Here is a 20,051-nt window from a genome sequence, read left to right on the forward strand (position 1 = left end):
TGTCGAGAGATCAGCTGTTATCCTGATTGGTTTACCCCTAAATGTAATCTGCTTTCTTTCTCTTGCAGCTTTTAAAATTCTCTCCTTATTCTGTATGTTGGACATCTTCATTATAATGTGTCTAGGTGTGGATCTCTTATGATTTTGCATATTCGGCGTCCTGTAGGCTTCTAGGATTTGGGATTCTGTCTCATTCTTCAATTCTGGGAAGTTTTCTCGTATTATTTCACTGAATAGACTGTTTATTCCTTTGGTTTGGAGCTCTGTGCCTTCTTGTATCCCAATGACTCTTAAATTTGGTCTTTTGATATTGTCCCATATTTCTTGGATGTTCTGCTCATGGTTTCTTAGCAGACTTGCTGAGCTGTCTATGTTCTTTTCCAGTTGAAATACTTTGTCTTCATTGTCTGATGTTCTCTCTTCTAAGTGATCTACTCTGCTGGTAGTATTCTCAATTGAGTTTTTAAGTTGGTTTATTGTTTCCTGCATTTCTAGGATTTCTATTTGTTTGTTTTTTATTACCTCTATCTCCCTGTGAAATTGATCTTTTACTTCCTGGATTTGTTTGTCAATGTGATCTTTCATTGTCTGATTTTGCTGTCTCATGTCTTCCTTGAGACTCCAGATAATCTGAAGCATGTATATCCTGAGCTCTTTATCTGACATTCCATCAGTTGCAGCTATTACCTCTTCTAATGTTGAGTTGACCTGCATAGCTTGTAGTCCTTTCTTTCCTTGTCTTTTCATACTGCTCGCGTTTCTTTCTGCTTGGTGCAACTGTTGTGTTTTTGAAATTTACCCCCTGGCCTGTCTTTCCAGTGGGCCGCAGGTATCTTTGCTCCCCCCGCTCCGGCACCTTGTAGCTCCCCAGTGCGCGCCACAGACTCCAGCCGCAGGGCGATTGCCTATCAGGCTATGCGCCCCTCCGTGCGGAGAAAAGGAGCTCCCGCAGTCGAACTTTGCACGATGGAAATCTGTCTGGAGCCCCTCGATTTCGCTGGAAATTGGCGGCGGTCTACTACGGGTTCGGGCGGGGCGGCCCAAGCCGCTCAGGGTGACCGCCGCTTGCAAAAGCGGTTGCTGGCTCCGGGACTTGACTTTTGCACCCGCCGCGGTGCCACCTGTGGAGCCGGTTAGCTGTGGCCGCGTGGTTAGGGACTGGGATGGAGAAACAGCTGCTCCCAGAGCGAGCACTATGCCTTCCGGGGGAGCCCGGATGGCAGAGGCCCACTGCGGGTTCGGGCGGGGCGGCCCAAGCCGCTCAGGGTAACCGCCGCTTGCAAAAGCGATTGCTGGCTCCGGGACTTGACTTCTGCACCCGCCGCGTTGCCACCTGTGGAGCCGGTTATCTGTGGCCGCGTGTTTAGGGACCCGGGGGGAGAAGCAGCTGCTCCCAGAGCGAGCGCTATGCCTTCCGGGGAAGCCCGGATGGCGGAGGCCCACTGCAGGTTCGGGCGGGGCGGCCCAAGCCGCTCAGGGTAACCGCCGTTTTCAAAAGCGATTGCTGGCTCCGTGACTTGACTTCTGCACCCGCCGCGTTGCCACCTGTGGAGCCGGTTATCTGTGGCCGCGTGGTTAGGAACCGGATAGGTGGGGTGGCTGCTTGCAAAGCGAGAGCTAGGCCTCCCGGGGGAGCCCCTTGCCGGAGTGGCTAATGTCTGCGGACTAGACCTCTGTGCCTGAGTGGCCGCCCAGGATCCACTTCTCTGGGACAAACTGTCACTTCCAATAAACCTACCAGATCACGGCTGCTCTCCTCTAAAGGGAATTATGCTAGGAGTTCCTCCGTATGTAAGCTGCAGCTGTCCAGGTGGGTCTTTCTTATTCCGTTAAAGTGGAGACGTTGGAGTCGCTGCTTCCTCGCCGGCCGCCATCTTCTTCACAATTAGGCCTTTAGGGAACTCCACCACTAGTCTGATCGTAACTGATGAACTAGAGACAACCATTATTTAAATATATTTTGACTTATTTTTCTCTGTAATAAATGTGATGCACTGCAGTTCAAAATGGCAACTGGCTGGCAGTTCCTGATCATGCTCCTTCATTTCTTGCTTGTCTGAGAAATAATAAGGGTAGAGAGAATTCTACAAAGGAAGTAGTGACCAGTGTCAAGCTTAACAGTATCAAATGCTGCAAGGAGATCAAGAAGAGAAGAAATGGAAAAAGATCATTGCATTTAATATGAAGAGAAGTCATTGTACAGGCATGTAATCCCAGCTACTCTGAAGGCTGAAGCAGGAGAACCACAAGTTCAAGTTTACTCTGGGAAACTTAGGGAGAACCTGTCTCAAAATAAACTAAAAGCGCTGGGGATGTAGTTTGGTTAAGGAGTACTTACCTAGTAACATACATGAGGTGCTGGGTTCAATCCCCAGTATCAAAAAATAAAAATAAAAATAAAGAAGTCATTATACAATATCACCTAAGTATCATACTAAAACAAATCAAGCCTGTAGCTCCAATAACCAGGGTATAGAAAAATACACAGGGAAGGGGAAAATATTAAACAGTACTAAGGAAAATATTAAACAGTACTGTTTAATAAAATAATCAGCAAAATCCTAATTATGGACAAGTTTGTTTCTTCACCAAATAAACTGCACATAAAAAGTGGAAGAGAATCTATACATTAAAAGAGATTTAAAAGAAATCCAACTAATTTCAATGTGTGGGCCTCATTTGAATCCTGATTCAAACTAATTAATTTTTTTAAATTATGAGATTTATGAGACAACTGGATATTTTCACACTGAATATTTGATGAAGTTAAGAAATGACTGTTCATTTCTTAAAGATATGATAATGTGTTATGGTATTGTGGTTATATTAATAGAAACAATCTTTTTCTATATGATATATTTACAGATAAAATTATATTATCTGTAATTTGCTTTAAAATAATCCCTAAAGAGTAAAGCAAGTGGATTGGGGAGGGAAGAGGAGAGGGAAAAGGAAGATACTAGGGAATGAGATTGATCAAATTATATTATGTGCCTATACAAATATGTCATAATGAATTGCACTATTATGTATAATCATAATGCACCAATAAAAATTATACCTGTAAAAATTAATTAAATAAAATAATCCCTAAGGGGAGGGTAAAGATGAAAAAATAAGCCTCGTATTGACAATAATTGACATAAAGGGAGTGAGGGCATCAGGTTTCAACATGATATTTCTCTACTTTAGCATATTTGAAGATTTATAGAATATTTTTTTCTTTTTAATAAATGTAAAATTGGCATTACCTCTGGAGTGGGAGAGAGATGTGCAATATTCTAGAAGAGGCATATCAGAGGCTTCAAATATAAAAACAATATTCTATTTCTTTAATGGTGTGAGAAGTACAGGTATTAAGGATATGCAAATATCCAAGCACATCCAAGGATAATGCCCACTTTGGAGGTAGTTGGGAAGTGATATATTAGGGTTATGATTTGGATCATATTGATTATCCCATTTCCTTTTGATATATACATGCAGAACAGGAGTTGGGCAGGGTTCCAGGCTCCTCCACAACTCCTAAATCTGTGACCACTCTTCTAGCTCATCTGGTATGGATTTTCATGTGTTCTCTGATCAAATAAATAAAAGCCTTGATTTTCAATACTATTTGTCTCTGCTATGAGCTTTAAAATCTCTTTTAAATCTCAAAATTGAAAACTTTTGACTTCTTTCTGTTTGTACTCCTACTACAGTAAACCTACTCATCCCCCAAACTTTGGCTGTCTCCTCCTACACAGGTATTTCTATAAAAAGAGAGGCCACGAGTGGCCCATTGGTCCTTTGCAACCCCTTAGGACCTTTCAGTAAGTCCATTTACAGTATGGTGGGGCTGGGGCTGGGGCTCAGCGGTAGAGGACTCACCTAGCACATGAGAGGCCCTGGGTTTGATCCTCGGCACCACATAAAAAATAAATAAATAAAATAAAGATATTGTGCCCAACTACAACTAAAAAATAAATATTTTTTTTTAAAAAAAGAGTTAAGCTGGGACCCAGCACAGTGGCATATGCCTGTAATCCCTGTGGCTTGGGAGGCTAAGGCAGGAGGATCCTGAGTTCAATATCAGCCTCAGCAAAAGCGAGGCACTAAGTAACTCAGTGAGACCCTGTCTCTAAATACAATACAAAATAGGGCTATGGCTATGGCTTATGGCCAAGCGCTCCTGAGTTCAATCCCTAGTACCACTCCAAAAAAAACACAAAGAGTAAGCTAGGGGCAGAGAACTCACCAAATTACAAGCCAAGGAGATTTTGTGTGTGTGTGTGTGTGTGTGTGTGCACAACTTTTTTCATATTAATTTCTTTTAATTAAATAGTTACAAAACAACAACATGTACTTCAGGCTAAGGTTTATGGGATATTTTCCTTGTGGAAAACATAAAACATTTTGAACGCATGTGACAGGCAGCATCTAACTGAATCGGACTTCAATGAGGTTTCTATTAATAACTATCTGAGAGAACTTATCTGATGACTTAAATGTCACATTAGCATTTTATGAAATTCAGAGCAAAACAAAAATGTGGATCAGCATATGTCATGAGTTCATTGCCAAAACATGTCACCTGCCAACTGTCCTCTCTGTTTTTCTACCTTCCTGTGTACTAGGGTGACATAGTGACCCTGCAGGGCTGCCCCAGCCTGCCAAAGGCCGGCCTGCAAAACCATGAGTCAAGAGCTTTCTCAGGCATTGCAGAGTCAAGGTCCAGGAGGAAAACATTACCATGTTTCTTTCTCCCAAGGCACTGATCCACCGTCCTCTCTGACACAGATCTCTTATTGCGAAGGAAGACCCCATTGAAGAAGCACTGCTTTCCAACATGGTAGGTGTGGATATTGCTGCTAAACCTCGGGTAAAAAGTCCACTCAGGACGCTGCCCATCTTCTGCAAGATATCAGAAATCCTTCCATTAACACTGCTCCCAGCCTCGGAATGCAACTAGATGACAAAAAGTGGTGACAACTCCCTGGACACTCTCCAGCTGTACAACCTTAACCAGTATGTATAATTCCTTGTTCTCCATCAGGGACAGTGTCAACCTTTTGTGGGATGAGGCACAAAAGGGAGAGAAAGGTACCTAAAGGCCTAATAATTATTTCCTTTTTGACCTCTCCTTCAAAAATAAAGCCAAATTTATGCAGGGAAATCATGTATGGGTTGGAAAGTTCAGAGACGGTTTTAAACCTTTACTCTGATAACTGTGTAGAAAAAAACCAGAAAGCCCATTGACCAGGAAAAGACTAGGCCAACCATGGCATGGCATCCTAGCTGGGTGGAACTTGATATTGACAGCAACAATGGCCAATGAAGTCACCACAGTGACTCCCCTAATGTCTGCATGTGGTAGCATCAAATACAAAAGCTGCTGCAAGACCTCAGACTAGTTATTTCATCTCTCAGTGCCTAATTTAGCACTTTCCTTGTAACATTGCAAACAGTTATTTTAAACAATAAAAGATTCCCGAGAAGCTCCAGGGTTGCTTGAAAACCCTTAGGCTCTGGGATGATCATGAAAGGGCACAGGCCAAGTTTGGGTTCTAATCCCATTGCTCTACTTCCTGACTATGTGTATTTATATGGGTGATCAAATCTCCCCATGCTACAATTCCCTTCTCTGTAAAATGAGTAGGTCTATAATAGCCACAAAGATCTAAATGTACCAGCACAAAAGACATGCATGATTTATTCACTATAGAGTGAAAATAGTCTGTATACTGCAACTCATTTATTTTATATGTGTGCATGCATGCATCACTTATGATTTGAGAAACGTGTCATTAGATGTGTCATTAAATGTTTCATTGTAAGCCAGTAATCCCACTGGCTCAGAAGGCTGAGGCAGGAGGTTTGAGAGTTCAAAGCCAGCATCAGTGAAAGCAAGTTGCTAAGCAACTCAGTGAGACCCTGTCTCTAAATAAAATACAAAAAAAAAAAATAGAGCTGGGGATGTGGCTCAGTAGCAAAGTGTCCTGAGTTCAACCCCTGATTCAAAAAAAAAAAAAAGTGTCATTGTAGAACACCATAGCATATGCTTACACAAAACTGGATGGTACAGGTCACTGGCTCAATGAGGGCTCTTGATGCATTCAAAAGACATGGTAGAGGGGGAGGGAATAGAAATTCATTGGATTAGACAAAGGGGAAAGAAGGGACGGGAGGGTGATGGGAATGGAAGGACAGTAGAATGAATCTGACATAACTTTCCTATGTTCCTGTATGAATAGCTGACCAGTGAAACTCCATATCATGTACAAGGATCCCACAAGAATGGGATCCTAATTAGAACAAGTTATACTCCATGTATGTATAATATGTTAAAATACATGCTACTGTCATGTATACCTAAAAAGAAAAAATAATAAAATTTAACAATGAATGAGGAAAAAAAAAGAGACATGGTAAACATGAGATATACTAGGCTTTTTTGGCAGTAGAATGAGCACATTCTAACATAATGGTAAAACTATAGTGTGGTATACATACTAAATATATGCAGTGCATGACTGTTTATGTATATGTGTACTAAATACATAGACATACATATGCATTACAAAATTCTAGAAAAATATATATGCTCTTCAGAGCTATGGGGAAGAATTGGGATATTGTTGGAGAATATTGGGGAAGGGATTTTTTTACATGCTATATACTTTTATATTATTTTAATATTTTGCAGCAGTCCTTTATGATTTTTCCATAAAGACATTTCAGTTTTGAAAAACATATGACCACAACTCCCCAGCAGAGCTGTTGTGAGAATTAGAAAGTGGGCCCTTTGTGCCTGTGGCCAACAGTATAGCAGACTCCTGAATAACCCTGGGCACAGAGGCACGTGGAACAAGGTCTAGGACCTACTCACTTGTCTGTAACTTAAGCAGGCTGAATTCCTCGGGGTGTTTATTCTTTTGGACTTCAGGCAATGATTTTTCAGAGGACTGATCCGAATGTGAGGAGGAAGATCTCTGACCCAAATCTGTAGCAATGCTGGAAAGAAAGAGGAGGAATCAGAGTACTCTGTGTGCTTAAACTGGTAGTCAGAATCTGATCTCACAAGTCTCACACTAGAATGACACTAGTTCTCACTTGTAGAATTGGGCCTACTCATCTATAAAAGTCCCTGAGTATATTATTGATTTATTCACAATTCAAAGGGGCTGAAATATATTCAAAAGATGGCTGCTTTAAAACAATTTCATGGTTTCTCAAAAAATTAAACAGAATCACTATGTAACCCAGCAATTCCACTCCTTAGGCGTACATCCAAAAGAATTGAAAACAGAAACTCAGATATTTATATATGCATGTCCATTACAGAATTATTCATAGTATCCCCAAATTGAAAACAACCCAAAAGTCCATCCATAGATGAATGGATAAATAAAAGTTGGTATGTATATACATATACATATACGTGTGTGTGTGTGTATACATATATATAGTGTGTATATATATATATATATATATATGTTATTGGACCATAAAAGAGAATGAAGTTCTGTTAAATACTACAATATGGAAACACTGAAAACATTATATTAAATAAAATATTGTGTGATTCCACTTGTATGAAGACAGAAAGTAGATTAGAGATTGTCAGAGAGACTGGAGAGAGGAGAGAATGGTAAGTTATTGCTTAATGGGTACCAAGTTTCTGTTTGGGATGATGAAAATCTTTGAAAACCAACATTTGTGATGGTTATACAACATTACAAGTGTAGGGCTGGAGTTGCAGCTCAGTGGTAGAGCACTTGCCTATCACGTGTGAGGCACTGGGTTTGCTCCTCAGCGCCACATAAAAATAAATAAATTAAATAAAGGTATTATGTCCATCTACAACTAAAAAATTTTTTCAAGTAAATTAAAAAATAAAAAATTCCAAGTATAATTAATACTACCTACTGTACACTTAAAACTGGATAAAGTAGTATTTACTATATTTGTTTTACCAATTAAAAAATGTACATTGCAACACAGATGAAACTGGAAGGCATTAGGTTAAGTGAAAGAAGCCAGACAAACACCAAAGATCATATATCAACTATTTCATTTATGTGAGATGTACAGAATAAAAAAATCTATAAAGACAAAATGTAGATTAGTGATTGTCTAGGGCTGGGGTGATAAAAGAGTTAGTTGGGTAGTTATCACTAACAGGTACAACTTTCCTTTGGGGGTAATAAAAATGTCCTAAAATCAATTGTAGTGATTATTGTGCAACTCAGCAAATATATCAAAACCTTAGGGTTGCATACTTCAAATAAGTGAATTGTATGGTGTGATGGTTAATTTTAAATGTCAATTTGACTAACTTAAAGAACATCTAGAGAACTGTTTATGAGGATGTTTCCAGAGAAAATTGGCAGTAAGTCAGTAGACTGAAAGGGGAGAATCCACCTTCAATATGAGTGGGCATCATCCAGTCTGCTGAGGTCCTTATAGAACAAAAATAAAAGGGCACAGGAGAGAGGATTCCCTCTTTCTCTTTCCTGGAACTAGGGCTCTCTTCTCCTGACCCTTGATATTGGAACTTCAGTCTCAAGTTGGGGATGTAGCTCATTGGTAGAAAGTTTGCCAAGCATTCACAAAGCCCTGGGCTCAATCCCTAATACCACACACACAAACACACACCCCACACACACACACACTAACCTCTAAAAATAGAAATCCAGGCTAGTTGGCCTTTGGGAACTCCAAGACAAGTGTCCACCCCTTCCCCCACCTCGTCAGGTTCTCAGGTCCTCAGCCTCAGGCTGACAGTCTTCGGCCTCAGTTCCCTGATTCTGAAGACTTCAGACTTGAACTGAGCTATGCCACTGGCATCCCAGGGTCTCTAGCTTGCAGATGACCTATCAGAAGACTTCATAGCCTCCATAATTATGTGAGCCAACTTCTCTAATGTATATGAAGGAATGTATATGTATATGAAGGAACACACACACATACACACACACACACAGAGTCTATTGGTTCCGTCTTTCTGGAGAAACCTAACTGATAGTATATACATTTTATTTCAGTAAGTCTATTACTCCCCCTGCAAAAAAAAAAAAAAGTTTGTTCAATAAAACCATTAAGTGTAAACAAAAAATCAATAAGTATATAGAGAAGAGGAAGAAATAATCAAAATACATCTAGGCTAAGATGGTTATAGTAACAGCAATATGTTTAGCACTAAACCTCCTAGCAGTTAAAAATACCACAACGAACTATCATGAGTGTCAGCAAAAAAGGCAACTATTTCTGGATTAAGTGGTTTAGCATTTGGTAGATGATCTTAGACAACGTTTTCAGATATATTATCAGTTATCAACTCATAGGATTTTTTCATAAAATTGCATCACTCACATTTGAATAGTTTCAAAGAAACTTCATACGGTTTGTCTTGTTTGCTCCCTCCTAATAATCCTGTGGTCTGAGAAGGATCAATATAATCTTTTCTATTTACAAAGGAAATGGACTCTCAGTTGACTTTCTATGATAAACACCCCCAGACTGGGTCAGAGCTAGATCTGCAGCCCAGATCTCCTGATTCCAGACTGTGCTGCCTAAATATACTAAATAACCCTAGTTCAATAACTCAGCGTACTCCCCAATCCCAAATATATGACAATTTTTACCTTGCTGTAAAATACCTGAATATAAGGGTGCAAAGAAAAAGTTTTGCTGAATGAACTACATAGAAAATGTTGCAAGGATAAAGGAAACTTTCCAAAAGAACTTTGGAAGTACGTATCTACTTTATTTATCCAACAAACATTTACCTGAGTCAATTCTATGGCAGGTGCTACTCTAGACATTGGAGAGCAAAGATGACTCAACACAGGTCCTGCATGTAAGGAGCTTAGGGCTGGGGAGAAGAGATGGACACAAAACACAGGTGACCAAGGAAGAGTGGGCAAATGAAGTGGTAGAGACTCTCCAGGAAATTAAGGGAGCCCTCAGAAAGGACATCTAATCCAGTTAGATTTGAGGGGTCAGAGCAGACATCTGGAAAAGGATGAGCTGAGACTCAAAAGATGGGTATTAAGTTTGCCACATATATCAGTCAAGACTCATAGCTGGGACCGATTGAAATCCAACTCAAACCATGGTAATTTAAGCAATTCTGAGGGTATACAGGTTTCCCTGACAAGGATAGAGCTGGAATCAGGGATCAATATCTCCTGAACTCCTGATTATTGTGACATTTTGGCTTCATTTTCACCAACTGCAGATAAACTTTTTCACAAGGACAAAAAGCAGTCAACACTCTCCAATTCAAATTCTCAGTCTTCCAACCAACTTTTATCCCATGTCCAGTGTGAAAAAAAAAACAAACACCTCAGGGAAGGACTCTGATTGGTCCCGCATGAGTCATGTGCCCTCCCTTAGTTCAATCACAACCAATGAGTTAAGTCCCACAAGATGGCAGGTTCTATCTAGAATACTCATTAAAACTAGGGAGGGAGGGAGGGGAAACAGCACAGAGGAGGCCATAGGGAAGGAAGTAGTGGAAACTGAGCAGCACCTACAACATGTGAACACAAGCAAAGGGTATTGGGAGAAACCACTGCAGGTAAAGGACACAATATTAGCAAAGGGAAGTAACAGCAGGGAAATGAAGAAGTTTGATGTGGATGTATCAGGACTGTTGGAGATAAGCCTGGATAAGAGAAAGAAGGTAAAACTGAAGAACCTGCATTCTATGTGAGGGAACTTAGATATTACTTAGATATTTCTATATGGCTCCATTTTTCTTTCTTTTTTTTTTTTTTTTTTTTGGACTGATGATTGAACCTTGAACCCAGTGGTGCTCTACCACTGAACTATACCCCCAGCCTTTTTTTTTCAGCTTTTATTTTGAGACAGGCTCTCACTAAGTTTCCCAGGCTGGCCTTAAACTTGCAATCCTCCTGCCTCGGCCTCCAGAGAAGCGAGATTATAAGCGTGTGTCATCATGTCTAGATCTTGTTAAATTATTATTTTTTTTTTTTTTTTAGTTCTCGGCGGACACAACATCTTTGTTTGTATGTGGTGCTAAGGATCGAACCCGGGCCGCACGCATGCCAGGCGAGCGCACTACCGCTTGAGCCACATCCCCAGCCCAAGATCTTGTTAAATTAAAAAAAAAAAAAAAAAAAAAAAAACCAGAGATTTCTTGTCTCATAGTCCTGGAGTCCAGAGGTCTGAAATCAAGATATTAGCAGGGAGGCTTTGGAAGATTTCAAGGGAGAATCTATTCCATGCTTCTCTCCTAGCTTCTGGTGGCTACAATCAATCCTTCGTGTTCTTTGGTTCTGTCTTTCAAGTCTTCTTCATCCTTGTAACTCGCAACTAACAAAAGTGATAAGATGTCACTTTTAGGTTACAAAAGACTAGCCTTGTCTGTGTTTAGTTTGTTGGCTGAAGAGAGACAGCTTCCATGTTATGAGATGCCCTAGGTAGAAACAAGGAACTAAGGGAAGTCTCTGCAAAAGCTCCAGTGAGGAACCGAAGCTCTCAGACCCAAAGGCCTGCCAGGAACCAAATACTGCCACCAACCAAATACTGCCACCAACCATGTGAGTTAACTTGTAGTGGGTCCTCCCTATATCAAGGCTTCGGATGAGCCCCAGTCAGCACCTTGACTGCAATCTCATGCAAGAGACCTTGAGCTCAGAGTCTCTTGAGCAAGAGACTCCATCCAAATCCCACTCTGATTCCTGACCCACAGGAGATGTGAGGTTACAGATGGTTGTTTTATGGCACTAAGTTTTGGGAGATTCGTCATGCAGCAATAAATAACTAGTATGGAGGGTATCACCATGGTCCAGACAAGAGATGATCAGAGGCTGGGTAATACAGATGGAGCAGAAGAGATGGATCCTAAGATACTTCAAGGCTATATTATATCCCAATTGTATGAATGGCAGGAGACCACTGTGACCCTTGGGTCTAACTATACCTTTGGGACTAGAGCAACACTGAGACAGCCATCTGAGGGTACACAGGAGAGGACATAGTTTAGGGAAGGTGATATCAAGGTACTCAGAGTTTAAGAAGTCTGTGAAACAGCTATGTGGACATATCTAACAAGTAGTTGAATGTATCAATCTGAAGCTAGGGGCTAGATCTAGGCTAGAGTTGTAGAGTCAAGCATACGTGCTTTGACTGAATTAGGTTCTCTTTAACCCAGGCATCATGAGAGAAGCAGTACCAATCACCCTGTTCCACTCTGTGGGATTTAAACCTGGCAGTCTGAGGTTTCTTTCCTTCCAAATAGATGGACTCGCTGCTGCTGGTAGTGACGCACACCTATTACAAGAACCTAAAGAGGGAAAGCTCAAGAATCATGCCAGTCTCTTCCATGTCTATGATGGGGGCAGCAAGGCCCTTGGAGCAGATTTTATTATGGAAAGAATCACACTGAGTGACTTTATTGCACTTCTAGGAGTTTACCTTTAAAACATAACCATAGAGGGGCAAAAGGACATACAGGGATACACATGACACTTTTATTCACAATAAACAACCCCTTTTAAACTGCAGGGCAAGGCTGGGAATATAATTTAGGGATATAGCACCTGCCTAGCATGTGCAAGGCCCTAGGTTCAATCCCCAGCTCTGCAAAAACAAAATAAAACAAAAACTACAAGGCACTGATTGAACTGTGGTCTATCCATCTGACAATTCAGCATGTAGTCACTGAAAACCATGTTTTTGAAAAACATTCAAAGATGTAAGATATTTTTCTCCATATTTTGTTCAATTAAGAAGCAGGTTCCACAGTGGGAGAATGGACACACAAGCCATGGTACATTCAAACAATGGAATATCACTCAGCACAAAAAAGAAATGAACTATCAAGAAAAGACATGGAGAAACTTTAAATGCAGATCACTGAGCAAACGAGGTGACTCTGAAAAGACCATGTGATTCCAATGATATGATATTCTGGAAAAGGAAAAATCACGGAGACAAGAATTAGGGGAGTGAAGATGGATGAATACACAGAGGCCATAGGATTTTTCGGAAAGTGAGAAACACTCTGAACAAATCCCATCAATATGTACAACTATAATGCACCAATAAAAAATTGTGGGAAAAGGACTGGGGTTGTGGCTCAGCGGTAGAGCACTCCCCTAGTGAGTGGGAGGCGCTGGGTTCGATCCTCAGCACCACATAAAAATAAATAAACAAAATAAAGGTATTGTGTCCATCTACAACTAAAGAATTTTTTTAATTGTGGGGCAAAAAAAGAAAAGAAAAATCACTCTGTATGGAATTACAAAAGTGGATACAAGTCACTGCATATTTGTCCAGTTCCATAGGATTCACGACATCAAGAGTGAGCTTAATATAAACCATGGACTTGGGGTGCTTCTGATGTGTCCATGGAGGTTCATCACTAGTAACATTTGTACTCCTGGAGCAGGACGCTGATCATGGGGAGGTGGAGAAGCAAGGGGTGAGGGAGCAAGGGTACATGGGAACTCTCTGTACCTTCTCCCTTCAATTTCCCTGCGAACTTAAAAGTCCTCCAATTGGAGTAAAACTTTAAATGGATTTTTTTTCTCTAGTTGTAGGTGGACACAATACCTTTACTTTATTTATTTATTTTTATGTGGTGCTGAAGATCAAACCAGGGCCTTGCATATGCCAGGCGAGTGCTCTACCGCTGAGCCACAACCCCAGCCCAAATGAATCTTTTTTAAAAGCAGGTTTTACAAAAGGGTAGTATATGCTCTTAATTGTATAAAATAAATATATATTTGCATGCATAAGAAAAAAATTCTCTTACACATATAAAAAACTAATATCAAGAGAGGATGTGTAGCTCAGTAGTAGAGAACTTAGCATATTTAAGGTTCAATCCTACACACACACATACAAAAAAAAATAGTATCAAAATGTTCAAATTTATTCTCTCAGGTGTGTAATTTTAATAGTGTTTTATACTTTTTAAATTTCTATAATAAACTTTCATTATAACAAACATCTTAGAAAAGAGTTTTCAAAATGTATTACTGTAAAAAAAAAAAAATACAGAGAAGAGCATCTAAAGCTGGGCACAGTGACAAATGCCTGTAATTCCAGCTGCTCCACAGGCAGAGGCAGGAAGATCATGAGTTCAAAGCCAACCTCAGCAAAAGAAAGACTCTAAGCAACTCACTGAGACCCTGTCTCTAAATGAAACACAAAATAGGGCTGGGGATGTGCTCAGTGGTCGAGTGCCCCTAAGTTTAATCCCCACTAACCCCCCTCAAAAAAGTATCTAAAACATAAATACAGTCTTACAATTATAAAACCAACATCTCAAAGAACAGATAGAACACTGCCAGCTCCCTCCCCCCAACCACATCCCTTCCCAGGAGACGTGACTACACCCTGTCACTCTTAGGATAGCAATTTCTTTCCTTTTTTTTTTTTTTTTTCTTTTTTCAGGTTTTACCACCTATGTGTGCCTATGTATTCTCCAAAAAATACACTTTAGGGGCAGGAGTAGTAGCTCAGAGGTAGAGCATTTGCATCGTCCATGTGAGGCACTGGGTTCGATTCCCAGCACCACCTATAAATAAGCAAATAAATAAAGGCCTACCAACAACTAAAAAAATATTTTTAAAAATACACTTTAATTTCACCTACTTTTTGAATTTTATAATAACAAGCACTTACACAGCACTTACTGTGTGCCAGGGAGTCTCCCAATCACTTTTCATGTATAATCTCATTTAATCCTCAAAACAATCCTTAGAAGTATTATCCTCATTTACAAATGAAGCTTAGAGAGGTAAAGTATTTTACTCAAGTTCACTTAGATACTAAGTTGCAGAGCTGGGACTTGAACCCAGACCATTTAGCTCCAAAATCCACACCTGTGCCAAGCACTACATGTCAGATCATCAGCTTCTTGATCAGAGTTTAATCCCAACAGTGGCGTCTCTCCATGAGGCCCTTACTTACTCTAGGTGAGCACTCACTCTGGTGAGGCGCGGAGGCTCACTGACACACAGTCCTGTTTCAACAGAGGATGAGGGGGTGACCCTTCTGCCAGAGGATGTGGTGTTAGGTTCTAAGAAATTATTGCATTTAGCACCTGCAAAAGAGATATTGCCATTTAATCACTTACTGCCATTCATTTATTTCTTTGAAATGCCTGCCACTCTGTCTGATTCCATAGATTATAAATAGTTTTCTTTCTAAACAGCTAACATTATTGAGCATTTACTACATACAGGGAATTATGTTAACACCTAACACACCTTTTCCCATTTATCTCCCACAACAGCTCATAGGCTGGGATTGTAGCTCAGTGGTAGAATGCTTGCCTAGCATGTGTGAGGCACTGGGTTCAATCCTCAGCATGACATAAAAATAAATAAAATAAAGGTATTATGTCCATCTACAATTGAAAATGTTTAAAAAAAATAGCTCACAGATGTAGGTGTTACTTATCTCCCTCCCCTCCACGTTTTACAATGATACCATAGGCTCAGAAAGATAACAACTTGTCTATGATCACATAGAATACAAACATCTAGGCACAGATTTGATCAAAGTATCTGTGATAGCACAGTCAAAGCTAGACTGCCTGCCTCTACAAACAGGTAGGTACTCTGAACTGAGTGCAGGTGAGATCAGAGTCCAGCTGCCCATCACAGTACACTGTATTGAACATCTCGATACAACTTTCCAAAAGGTTTGTTCATAGGATAGTGAATACAGATGGTAATCATGACCGAAAGAACTGCCTTCAAAAAACGTCCAGGGATGGCCCTCCCACTGTGGAATCATTCATTAATCTGCACCCCTTCCCCTAAGACTGACTTTTTCATTTTAGTAGCATCCAGGACATGGCTGGCACAAAGTAGATCTCAGAGTTTCCATGAATAAATTAAAAAAGAATTATAACTCCCTAACCACACACAATCACAAGTAAGGAAGTCCTGAAAACCAGTAACTGTCAGACAGAGACAATGCATACAATGTACAGATAGTAAAAGTCAATCTGTTTCTTATCACTTTATTTGGATACATGGCTGTCTTGTCCAATCATGAAAAAGATATTGCATTTCTTTGTGCATAACTTCATAGAGCACAGAAGGTCTATAGACACACTATTACCTCTGGTTAAAAGAAATACGAGACTTCTCAGAGAAGTACATTTTAAAATTAACTGCTATTTTGCCTACATAGGATCATGCTTCACATGCATATGGACTGGGGATATGGCTCAGTGGTTAAGCACCCCTGGGTCCAATCCCTGGGACCCCAAAAAAAGAAAAAAAACAGACTCCCAAATCCCATCATAGACCTATTAAATTAGAATCTTTCTAAGCAAATCTGTATTTTGGACAAGTTCCCCTCCCACAAACTCTTCTCAAGTTTGATTCCATCACTACACTATTCTCCATCCAGCCCCCTTTTCCAATTCCCAACCACACAGAATTTCCCAAATTTGCTGGCTCATAAGAATCAACGCAGGGCACTCGTTCAACATGCAGATTCCAGACCTATAAGAGACCACCTGGGAATGAATGTGTTTAAGAACCACCTCGGACGATTTGTAGGGCCAGCCGACTGAGGGAAATGCTGTTCTGGAATGTGCCCCAGAGCCTAGAGCAGCCCCAGGTACACTGAGGTCAAGCCGTGTGAATTGCTGGAATAAAATCGAGCCCAGTGGAGGGGGCAGGAAAAGAGCAGCACTGTAAGGAGGAAGGGACGGTCCCCAGCTGTCAAAGGAGGAACTACCCAGACAATAAAAAGCCACAAAAAAAGTGTCAACAAACACAATCTAGACCATGCTCTGACCACAATGCAATGCAACTGGAAATCAATAATAAAAAGACAGCCAAAATCCATCCATAAGTCTGGAAACTCAAACCACAACTCTAAATAATTCATACAAAAGAACAAATCATAATGGAAATCATGGGATGCTTAATGATCAATGGACATAAATACTATCTATCAAAACTTGTGGGATTCAACAAAAACAGTAATTACAAATTGGAGACTTAAGTGCATATACTGTATTTCACTGGATCTAAGATACCATCAGTTTGAACAACATTTTTATTTTATGAACCTCAAGGAATAAAAGCTGTCAATTAAAAACACGGTACTTTTACCGCTTTGAATTTTTATTTTACCCTTATTAAAGCATTCTTTTAGACTTAGATGCAAATTTAAATCTCATGATTCATATGTATAAGTAAAGAGAGAAAATAAGTAAAGATAATAATGCAAAGGCATTATTATCCCTCATTCACATCAAAAGTCTGACTCCTACATCAACTCAATTCACATTTCCCACCTGCTTTTGACCTCAGCGCAACACTTCTTAAATGAGAGTTTCTTGATTGCTTCTGGGATTTTCTTCCCAGCTCTGGGCAAGCCTTTTTCATGCCTCAATGCTCATACAGCAAAGACTACACAACTGCTCTGCACCTGCTGCTAGGCCTGCGGTGCTGATAAGATCAGTCCCAACTTCAGAGATGCAAACTGTGAAAAATGTCTGTCTTTAGACGGTACAGGGAGATTATAATGTTCAAAAACAAAAGTTTCCAAAACTAATGAGATAAACTTTCAATTTAAGAAGTAAGGAAGCTGGGCATGGTGGCACACACCTATGATCCCAGCAACTCAGAAGGTTGAGGCAGGAGGATTGCAAGTTCAAAGCCAGCCTCAGAAACTTAGCAAGACCATGTCTCTAAATTTAAAAAGGGGCTGGAAATGCGGCTCAATGGTTAAGCACCCCTGGCTTCAATCCCGAGAATAAAAAAAGAAAGAAAGAAAGAATAACCCCTACAAGTGATAAGGAAGGAAATCATAAAATAAGAACAGAAATTAATAAAATTAGTAAGATTATCAGAACTAGAACATGAAAAAAATGAAGGAGGTGGATAAACAGAGTTCAAGGACAAAATTTAAAACACAAGTAAACAGTATTAGAAATGAAAAGGAGCCCATAATTACAAATAAAATGAACAGATAAAAAAATTTGAGTCCCATAAGCATCAAATAACTCTTTCAAAGTTTCAATAATAAGGAGCACAATTTATAAAATGTAGTTTAGTGTGATATCCATCACCTTCCATAACCAGAGCACTTTCACACACTTGTCAGCTCAGACAACTTTCACAATACCTCTGTCAGGCGGGGAAACAAATAATACATCAATCCCTGTTAGTTTAACATGGACACCCTTTTAAGCAAACACTCAGCTTCCCACTCCTGCTTCTCTGCTCAACAAGCAAGCTAACGGTCTGGGGCAGTGGCTTGTAAACATTTTTTGATGCCAGGACACCCTCCCACGCACTCTCTGCTGGAAAGGTGCACATAGCACACACTCACGCGTGTGTCTGACTGATTTGTGGGTCCCCTCCTTTCCTCCAACCCATGAACTCCATGTTAAACTGAGTTCCAATGTGGTCTCCTAAGAAAAGGAAAAGGAAATTATGCTTCTTTGGATAATGTGGTCTGCTGATGCCAGGGCCTAGGGTACCCCTAACTCTGAAGCATGGTGCCTCCCTCGCTCCACCCTTTATAAACAGCAGCTTCTTCCTTTACCCCAAACTAAATTTGGAAACTGAGGAAGCTCTGGAGCTTGAAGTTCAAATCCCAGAACCCTTTTCTCCTTGCTGTCCCTGCCACCAGGCTCAGTTTACAGCTGGGGGTGGGTCACCATACCTCCCTCCTCTCTCCTTACTACAAAGGAGAATCCAAAGATCACACCTGGGGTCCAGGAGAACAGAGACCAATCTAAAATCTGATGGGGCAAAGGTGGGCCATTCTCTAGCCCCTTTTGGCAACACACAGGGCACTCACTCTATCAGGTGAATGACAACCTGAGCAAGGGCTCACCCTGAGTTTTCTGGGGGACTGTCGCTTCTCTGCTCCATGACGCTGTACTGTACAAGCAAATGTGCCTCCACGCATGCTCCTCAGCCTGAAGAACCTATTATGGAGGGACCAGCCATTATTTAATTTAAACCCCTCCCTAGAGTGTTCATAATTTCTATCTGATCTGTCTAAACCAATAAACAGTTCCACAAATCTACTAATATCCAGCAAAGGAAAAAAAAAAATGGAAGGGCACAGACTCTGGAGACTGGCAGACTCGGGTCAAATCCCAAATCCCATTTATCAACCAAAGCACTTCTTCTGCTCATTTGTGTTATACTTCCTGAGCTGTAATAAGATCCAACAAGGTAATTTAGGAGAATGGTGCACTCTGCCTAATCAGGTCTTGGATTAACACAGATATAAACTACTAGTGGAGCAACTCTTTTTAAATGCCTCCAAGCTAGATGTTATAGTTTGGATCTTGAATGTGCCCCAAAGGCCCATGTGCTAAAGGCCTGGTCCCCAGTACATGGCACTATTGGGAAGTGGTGGACCTTTAAACAGATAGTGCCCTATGGGAGGTCTTAGGTCATTAGGGCATATCCTTGAAGAAGACAGTGGTACTCCAGCCCCCTTTCTCTCTTTTTCACATCCTGGAGAGGTGGTGAGTAGTTTTTCTCTACCACATGCTCCCATTATGATGTGTCACTACAGGTCCAAAGCAACATGGACTAAAACCTGTAAATCTGTAGGCCAAAATAAACCTTTTCTCTTCATAATTTGATCATCTCAGGTATTTGTTACAGTAACAGAAAGCTGACTAACACACTAGCCTTCTAATAGTGCCTGCTGGATATGGCAACAAATCTACACCCAGCCCTCCTGATTTCTTAGAACTCAACTGTATTTCCTCTCCACCTTGGTCAAGCAGGAGACAGCTTTCTCTGGAACCTTCTCCAGCTCTCTGCTGCAGGTCGATCTTGAGATGGAGGGAAGATGGCAGCTCTGCAGACCATTTCCAGTGTGCATGGGCTCATCTATCCACGTGGTTATTTTAAATATTAACAGTGACCCAGAGACAAAGACAAGACATTCATATGAGAGGTGATCAGCCAAAACAAACGTACTCCACAAGCCTCTGAAAGTCAAGAGCACAGGGTTGGGCTCTAAATCAGAACCTCCCTCCTTGCAGCCCAGGGGCGTTTCTGGGTTCGGACGCCCCTAGGGCTCCAGAA

At 40.7% G+C, this 20,051-nt stretch overlaps 1 protein-coding gene across 1 annotated transcript in view; it reads right to left on the minus strand.

Annotated features, from left to right (window-relative positions):
• The window catches only part of Spats1 (spermatogenesis associated serine rich 1), a 35,306-nt gene extending 15,461 nt beyond the window's left edge, over positions 1-19,845 (minus strand). The window contains exons 1-4 of the mRNA XM_026394481.2: positions 19,719-19,845; positions 14,932-15,064; positions 6,869-6,993; positions 4,732-4,893 (exon numbers count right to left, since the gene is read on the minus strand). Coding sequence (XP_026250266.2) covers positions 4,732-4,893; positions 6,869-6,993; positions 14,932-15,064; positions 19,719-19,845 — 547 coding nt within the window. The remainder of the gene's footprint in view (positions 1-4,731; positions 4,894-6,868; positions 6,994-14,931; positions 15,065-19,718) is intronic.
• Positions 19,846-20,051: the final 206 nt, after the last annotated feature.

Source organism: Urocitellus parryii, chromosome 8 (assembly GCF_045843805.1).
Source record: "Urocitellus parryii isolate mUroPar1 chromosome 8, mUroPar1.hap1, whole genome shotgun sequence".
In the NCBI taxonomy this organism is placed as follows: Eukaryota; Metazoa; Chordata; class Mammalia; order Rodentia; family Sciuridae; genus Urocitellus; species Urocitellus parryii.